The 8,682-nt window shown below is 41.4% G+C and overlaps 1 protein-coding gene across 1 annotated transcript; it reads left to right on the top strand.

Annotated features, from left to right (window-relative positions):
- The first annotated feature begins 640 nt into the window (after positions 1–640).
- On the top strand, positions 641–6,682 carry LOC136513303 (65-kDa microtubule-associated protein 5-like). The gene is made up of 11 exons (XM_066507290.1): positions 641–897; positions 1,521–1,724; positions 1,855–2,109; positions 2,194–2,409; positions 3,113–3,268; positions 3,380–3,539; positions 4,693–4,844; positions 4,982–5,069; positions 5,771–5,844; positions 5,945–6,019; positions 6,267–6,682. Exons 1-11 carry the CDS (start codon positions 820–822, stop codon positions 6,531–6,533), a joined length of 1,725 nt encoding a protein of 574 aa, XP_066363387.1. The 5' UTR covers positions 641–819; the 3' UTR covers positions 6,534–6,682.
- The last annotated feature ends 2,000 nt before the right edge of the window (positions 6,683–8,682 follow it).

Here is an 8,682-nt window from a genome sequence, read left to right on the forward strand (position 1 = left end):
AACTTTTCTATTTCATACATTCCAAATTATAAGATGTTTTAGCTTTTCTAGATATACTATTTTTACTACTATATATCTAGACACAGTATATATCTACCTACATAAGAAAAACCTATCCATCTAGAAAAGCAAAACGTCTTATAATTTGAAACAGACGGAGTATTTAAAAAGATATATTCAGCCTGTTCACTTATTGGTTTCAGCCAGCCCAAACCAGCCAGCCAACAGTGTTTTCCTCTCACAACAAACTAGCACCAGCCAGTCTAAACCAGCCCAGAAACCAACCAGCGAACATGCCGATTATTAGTTGAAGAGTAAGATTGGAGGACGTGTCAATGCCCCATTGGACTTATATAGAGAGGAGAGTAGTTTTTTATTAACGAAATTCTCATAAAATTGATCTTTTTGGACAACGCATAAAATTGAATCATAACGTGTTCAAAAAAAGAGGCGTAGCCCGGCCGTAGCCACTAGCCAGTAGCCTCCTTTGAAACCTCGCCGCTCGCACCCACCGAACCGTTTCCGATCACGGCTGGCGGCCCAGCAAAGCTGCCGAGAACAGCGCGTCCGTTTTCAAACCTTTTCAAATTCCTCTCCTCGCAAAAAAAAAAGTCGCAATAATACCGTTCATTCGAATTCCATAGTTCCATCCTCCTCCCTTCCTCTCCGGCGGCTTCGCTTCTTCCCTCCCGCTCTCCCCCTTTTAAATCAAACCCTCCCCTCGGCTCCTTCCCTATAAACCCTAGCCGAAGCCAGGGAGCGCGCACTCCACTCCCCAACCCGATCCCACAAGATCGCGTCCGCCTCAGACGCCGCCTCATGGCGACTCCTCCGCCGCCGCTCCCGCCCATGCCGCCGAGGCGCGTCTCCTGCGGCTCCCTTCTACAGGAACTACAGGTTCGTTCGACCCTGCGACCCAATGCTTCCTTCATTGTTTGATCTGCGATTCTGGCCAATGTCGACTGGATCTTGGGTGTCACGTTCTTGGCCGGCGATTCTGGCTGCTGCGGTTCTTGGTGGGTAGGGGGTTTGGGTCTGCAGGAAAAAATGGGTGTTCTTTGGCGTATAATTTGGGGGATCGGGCTCCGAATTTTTGGGCTTTCGTGGTTCCCGTTCTTGATTTTGTAAGGACGCGTTGAAATTGAGTGCCGATTTTGTCTGCCTTCCATTCTTCTTGGCCGAATTAGTGAATTCTGGGCACGGCCATTGCATTTCTTGGTGTTGAAGTTGAATTTGTGCCATGATGTTTGGATCTTGGGGACAAAGTTGTCGCCCTCCGGAAATTCCCTGTTTCCTGGTTCTCTTGGCACCAATTCTGGCCTGGTTTGTCATCTGTCGTTGCGATCATGATGATTCGTTCATCGTCTCGCTGTTCTGTTTTTGTTTGCATCCGTGTTTCCGTACCTACTGGGGAATGCATTCTGAATGTCTTTGCCTCTTTCTGTGTCGCGTTGGATGGGTCTCTCTCTACATCCAGTTCGGCTTTGCATTCGGTACTAAACGCCACAATTTTGAATCAGGAACTATGGGGAGAAATTGGTCAGGGTGAAATGGAAAGAGATAGGATGATACTGCAACTGGAGGAGGATTGTCTCAATGTTTACAGGCAAAAAGTGAATCAGACTAGGAAGCAGAAGGCAGACCTGCTTCAAGAGCTGTCCTTTGGCGAAGCTGATATAGATAAGATCCTTTCTGCTCTTGGAGAGAGAGAAACCTTTCCCAGGGTAAGTTTTTCTGTCATCATTCAATTTGTGTAGTTGTTGTAGCTGGTAGGCTTTAAAAGTTTCTGTGGTTGTTGTAGTTGTAGACTTTCTGTTTTCAAACTGACACTGAGAAAAAAATTTATCTGTTCAGTCAGAGAAGCTCGGGGGCACGTTAATGGAACAAATTGCTAAGATAGAGCCAGTGCTGGAAGATTTGAGGCGCAGGAGGGATGACAGAGTAAATGAGTTCAGGGCTATTCAGTTACAGATAGTTCGATTACAAGCAGAAATTTCAGGATCCATTGATCATGGGGATCCCGCTGCTCCTATGGTAGATGAGAATGATCTATCCTTGAAGAGATTAGGGGAATTGAAGGAGCAACTTAATGATCTTCAGACAGAAAAGGTCGCATATTGAGCTTTAAAATTTTCTTTCCCAGGTTGCTTAGTTGCCATTCTTATATTGATTGTTTTAAATTTTTTTTTTCAGGAATGCAGGCTGCAAAAAATTGACATCCACACTAACAGTATTCAGGAAATGTGCAACATTATGTCTATTGATCTCAAAAAGGCACTAAAGGATGTTCATCCCAGTTATGCTGAGCTGGGAAGAGGCAAGCCCATGAGCATTAGCAACGATTCACTTGATAGACTCTTGGAAAAAGTTCACGCGTTAAATCATGAAAAGAAACAAAGGCTTCGGAAGGTGCATATATTGTTCAAGCTAGTTATTTCATTGAAACATAGATCAGCATATATATTACTGAAATGCGTTCACTCTCACGTATTTCCCATTTTCTTTCCTGATGCCAAGCACACTAGCCATTGAACTTGATCTTAAAGAACAAAAAATTTGATGAAATTTGCCTTAGGAAAGTGTCAGGTTACTTTACTGTTTTGTGAGAAAACCATATATTTTCCAACACCAAATATGTCATGTTACATTTTCCTCATCCCTGCACTAAATATTCATAGACTTTGACCCTTCATTATTTAAATATAAAAAATATGCAAGTAAAATATTAAAACAACTCAATGCTCAATAAAAAACTATTTTAGTGGCTCGGTGTTTACAATCTTGAAGTCTAGACGCCACTGCCTTCAAACCCTTGGTTTTGTTGGTCACTTGCCATTCTGTGTCTAGTGATGGAGGAGTAATACCTTTTTTTTTTTTCCATAGTATGGTTAGCTTGCTTATTCCTCACAAATTTATAAAATACATTGCTTTTGCTATCGATTGTTATTTTTTTACCTATTTGACTTAAACCTTGTGAGTACTTGTTTTCGGTACAAAACATTTATTCCCTGTGGTTCTCTAGTTATCATCCTTCATGTACTTTGATAGTTTGGGTTATATATTTCTGTTGTGTTCGGTGTGCTGCATCATTGAAATTCACACTCTATTGCAGCTCCAAGATCTTGGCAGCACACTCATTGAGTTATGGAACCTCATGGACACACCAACTGATGAACAAAGAAGTTTTGACCATGTGACTTCTCTTATTAAAGTCTCACCAAATACAGTGATGCCCCCAGGGTGCCTTGCACATAAGCTTATTGAGAAGGTAATTGTGTTGTCCCCCCCCCCCCCCCCCCCCCTCCTTGAATCTTGTTGATGTCAATACTTCAAATTTATTCTAGTTCTTATACAGAATCCTTCCCCTCCTCTTATATAGGTAGAGACTGAGGTTAAGAGACTGACTCATTTGAAAGCCAGCAAAATGAAAGAGCTAGTCTTCAAGAAAATGACTGATCTTGAGGAAATCTTTAGAAGTGTTCACATGGATATTAATAGTGACACAGAGCGGCGAACCCTCAGTGATCTCATTGATTCTGGTTAGCTTCTTTGTTGTACTTTCATTTCATACTGAAGTGCTTTCCTGTATTTTGCTTTTGTTTCATTCAAAGTTCCCTTGATGCTCCAGCTGGTTTCTTGATGTAGCTTGTGGTGTCCAGTCAAATTCCGCTATTGTCATCTATGCAAACAATAATCTACCCTTGGCTTTGTGGAATTCCATTATGATTTGATGCTTGTCTTCTCAGTCAACATTCTTTGCTGTTAATGTGCTAATTAATTATGTATCATTGTCCATACTTGTACACAGTATAAGCTCAAGGTCCTATGTCTAGTGCACACCACCATGATTCTGCAATTGGAATATATATTCTGTTTAATTTCTGCTCTGTAGTTCAAAGGAATAAAAGAGATAAGAAAACAAAGCATTATAATGAATGAAGACCCATGTTTTAAAGGCAGCTAGGCGTCCAGGCGAGTGCTTGGTACGCCTGGACGCCTAGGCGACAAGGCGCCACTGTTTCCCAAGGCGAGCTGGGTACGCCTGGACGCCCAGGCGACGCCTTTAAAACACTGATGAAGACATTATCCTTCTTGCTGTATTCTGCATTTTCTAGTACATTTTGCTTTTTGTGTTGATGGTCATTTCCAATTTAATTCTACCCTGTTGTGATGTTTTTTTTGTTTGCCTCTCATCTGGGTACAGCTGTAGCATCTGTTCGTACACACGCGCACGCCCACTCAACACACGCACACCACACACACCATCCGTGTACAAACAAACCTATAGCTACACTCAGATCTAAAGACCTCGTCCTTCTTGAAATCACCGAAATTCTCTGATTTCGTAGGCGACGGGCACGTCACGATCCCACTGTGGCATCACGCGTGAGAGGCAGACGCTTGGAAATTATTTGCTTACACGAAGCAAGCGGTGCAGAACCGGGGTTCGAACCCCGGCCGGCCAGCTCCCACCACCGGAGCTATGCCACTGCGCTACACGCGCGTCCGCACCCTGTTGTGATGTTATGTGAATTTCTGGTCGCTTGATTTAATTCTACCTTGATTTCCCCGTTCTATATTGAAATGTTTGAACTAATGTGATAATTCACTCCTCAGTTTACTCCATGGTTTCCTACAGCCATTTAGTAGCTGATTCAGTAATTCAAGAAAAAAACAAACTTTGATCTGTAGGTAGAGCAGATCTTTCAGAGTTGCTGACAAGAATGGATATTCGAATTGCGGAGGCAAAAGAACATGCATTAAGTAGAAAGGATATTCTAGAAAAGGTGGAGAAGTGGACATCAGCATCTGAAGAGGAGACCTGGCTTGATGAATACGAGAGGGTAACATAATTTGTTTATTGATCCTTAGTTGCTCTTTTTTCAAAGAGTTCATGCATTATACATCAAGCCTAACAATATTACAGTGCCATATCTGTTCTATACTCGCACCTAATTTACAACCTCGATTTCCATTCCAGGATCAAAACCGCTATAATGCTGGCCGAGGAGCTCACATAAATCTCAAGCGTGCGGAGAAAGCTAGGACATTGGTCAACAAACTTCCATGTAAGCTGTATACTTGTTCATACTTCTACTGAAAAATATCTAAGAGCTTAAATACCCCACCCCCCTCCCCCCCTACATATTGAATAGTTATCGTACAACATTCCAGAAGGCTGCAGTATCCTATATGATTATCATTTGGGGTTGTTTGGATAATAGATACAGCAACTTAAGGTTTCAGAGTTCAGACTATGTATTGACTATGGGCCTGTTCACTTCAACTTCTTCTGACTGCGTTGCAAGCTGTGGCCGCACCACCAAAGTCACGTACCTACGAACAGGCCCTATATTTTATAACAAAACAACGCACACGAGTATAAAATAGGAAAAACCAGTTTACAAAAGATTCTTCTGCAGTGGTTACCATGAGTTATAATTTTTTTTTGTGTGTGATCTGTGTTGTCTGAGCAACTTGTTGTGTTTGACTTGTGACTTGTCTATTCACCACCTCCATGCCATTCTCACAAAAAGAAAAGGACTAATTCATTTAAGTGATCTCTTTTGGAAACATGTGTTAACACACCTCTATTAGTGATTCACATGTTCCCCTATTTCAAGTCAAATTTACGTTATAGTTTAGGCCCGTTTTTAACAGTGCAGTTTCATTATTTTCAGTTATTTGCTGTTGTTGCTTGCTGCTCATTCATCTACTAGTATAGTCTGTAAATTTTCAACTTGATCTTAAGTCTTATTTCATTTTACAGCTCTTGTGGAGAACTTGACTGCTAAAATTAAAGCTTGGGAAAAGGAGAAGGGTATTCCATTTATGTTTAACAAGGCAAGTTCAATTACTCATTGTTCTTGTCAAACAAAAAGGCTTGTTAGGTTGAAACTGTGAATAGATCTGTGCTTACTTAATTTGGTATACTCATGTACAGGTGAGGCTGTTGGATTGTTTAGAAGAATACACCTGTACAAGACAGCAAAAAGAAGAGGAAAAGCGTCGATCAAGGGTTGGTTTTTATTTTGCATATCTTCTGTTCCATAAAGTCCTGGTCATGTCAAGCATGTTATGTTTTTTAGTTTACCTTCTTAGCCTGTTTTCTTTATAGCTATGGTTTTTTTTTTTGTGTGTGTGATGGAAATGATACAATACTTGCAAAACTCAACCACTTTAACTATCCTCTGATTAATATACTGCCATGTGACTGCAATTCCTTCTGCAAATCTCAAGTCCAATGATGTTTCGACTGTTTTCAGGAATTGAAGAAACTGCCAAGTACAGAGCAAGGTGCCAAGTTTGTTACGAAACCAAGCCCTATCCGTCCTCTTTCTGCAAGGAAGCCTCTTGGGAGCTCTAATGTCAATAATATTGGTGGAACTCCGACCGGCCGCCGTGTTTCTACCCCTATGTCACGGAAGTGTAGGCCATCTTCTGGAAGGGTGCAGGAAGCTGTGAAGACTGCTGTGGCACCAGCAAACTATGTTGCCCTTCCCAAGGACTGCTCAGGCAATTCTTCCCTTTGAAGTGTAATCACCACCTATAAGTTGAACCTAGTCTGACCATCGCTTATCTTCTCACTTGATCTGCCTATATAGCCTTGACTCCAGTGTCCATGTGTGTTTTCAGACTTGAAAGTTGCTACCCTGAATAGTATAATTTTCTCTCTTTTGAATAGTCGCAAAATTTTACGGTTTGTTTCTTTTGGGTGGCTCATACCATCGAGTAGAGAGCCAGGCTTAGTTTGGCATGGTGGAGATGGTTCAAGGGCCAGCTTTTGGTAGACTTGGTAGAGAGGCTCCGTTCAGATAGCCGGCTTGTGCTTATTTCGGCTTATTCTCTCACACAGAAACACTATTGAATTAGTCGAAATCAGTTGAAATACCACCAGTAGAATAGGGTGAATGATAAAATTGATTTTGTTACCTGCATTGAGAATGTGGTAGCATTACCACCAACACAAATATTTCGCAACGAGCCTTGCTATGGAGAAACGAAGGTAAATTCCAGTTTCCGCCGGTGCAGCTTTTCGCTGCTTTAGGGGTGCCTGATAGAGATCTGTACGCATGTCTTCTAACCAAAGGGTATGTGGTGTTTTTCCCATCTCTCTTTAGTACCTGCCTGTCCGAAACGTCTATCCAGGTTAACAAACACTGTTGCACCCCGCTGGATTGGTCCAGAGCTCATGCCAGGGAAACAAACAGGCAATAACCTTGGGTAATTGCAACGGGAGCAACATACTGATAGGCACCAAGTACATGTTCTCTTAGTTTTGCAATATTGTACTCCTCAAGAGTTGTTGGTGTGCCCGAAGATCATTTTTTTTCTTGATAACGCAAAAGATTTGCACGTCTTTTTTGGATACTCAGACCCTCACTAGTGTACAGGTCTACCACGAGTAGTTGGCTAGTTGCTACTCTATTCGGTTTCAATATGTTGCCTCATTCAGTGTTCAAACAGTTCACAGGAAAACTGGCTATGTACGATTTTGTCTGACCTATGAAGCAAAGTGTCTTGCCATTACATGAACAAGATAATTTCACCTTTTGAGATTCATGCCACTGTTCTTTAATTTCATACTGATTGCAAAAACTTGTTCTCCAATATGCCCTCTGTCACTAGTGAGTAGTCACCATTAGTGCCATGTAGATGATCTCATTGAACCACACTAGATTTCAGTGTTGCCTGCCTGGTCATTCCATTGATCTCAAAGGCAGTTTTGGTGCTGCTTGTCCCCTTTCTCATGTTGCTAATCCAATAGGTAAAGTCACTGAATCTGCAGCTAAAGAGTTCAGTGACATCAGCCCTCAAGATTTGATCCGAAAACAAGATTTATACAACCCGCATCTTAGTCGAAGTTGCATGTGTTCCTCTACCGAGAACCCTAATTAATGAGATGCAACCTCGGATTAGAGTAGTATTCCACAGTAGCTCTTATTCTCTAGCTCACATAGTCACATGCAAACCGGGTTCTGTCACTTTAGTTGTCTTTGTGAATTGTGATATCCTTGTTGGCTAACACAAATTGTCTTTAGAATATTGCAAAGTATGTGCAGCGATCTGGAGAGCTCAACTTGGTGCTGGAAGAAATTACTTCTTCCACTGCAAAACGACGCAGCTGAACTACAGCACTAGCTTTTGTAAAGATAACAACGATGTAAATTGTTCGTCAATTACGCAACTGAAAGCACTTCACAGAAAAACTTATCTCAATGCAGTGGAAGTGACTGAATCATTGAAGTGTTTTAATGGTAGACGATGTTACCTGGCAGGTTAAAAATCTGGTATCAGTTAAACATCACCGAATTTTTTGATTTAATAAAAATAAAAACTAAAAAAGTATCAAGGGTTCTTATCATGTCCTTCCAGGTAACAATTTTCTTTCAATTCCTGGTTGAATAGACAAACTTGGTCATCGATGGAATTGCTCTTTAATGGCTCCTGACACTGGTAAGTGGTAAACTGGTAATACATCAATAACCATGGAACCAAACGTTTGGCACTTCTAAAGCCATTCTACAATTGTTATAAGGGCCTCTTTGGATCCCATGAATTGAAATTAATATTTACAAAGTGCTTTCCATTTCATTATTTGATTACTTTCCAATTCCTCTCAATTTCTGGGAACCAAACAGGGCCGAGCCAAACTTTCGTGATTAGGGTAACCATGCTAAA

This window comes from Miscanthus floridulus, chromosome 16 (genome assembly GCF_019320115.1).
Source record: "Miscanthus floridulus cultivar M001 chromosome 16, ASM1932011v1, whole genome shotgun sequence".
Taxonomy (NCBI): Eukaryota; Viridiplantae; Streptophyta; class Magnoliopsida; order Poales; family Poaceae; genus Miscanthus; species Miscanthus floridulus.

Bases quoted from the DNA above. Each gene is read 5' to 3' on its own strand.
- LOC136513303 (XM_066507290.1), top strand. From the start codon at position 820: ATGGCGACTCCTCCGCCGCCGCTCCCGCCCATGCCGCCGAGGCGCGTC. The intron at 5,070-5,770 runs GTAAGCTGTATA...TTCATTTTACAG, and splicing joins ATTGGTCAACAAACTTCCAT to CTCTTGTGGAGAACTTGACT. The intron at 5,845-5,944 runs GCAAGTTCAATT...ACTCATGTACAG, and splicing joins TTCCATTTATGTTTAACAAG to GTGAGGCTGTTGGATTGTTT.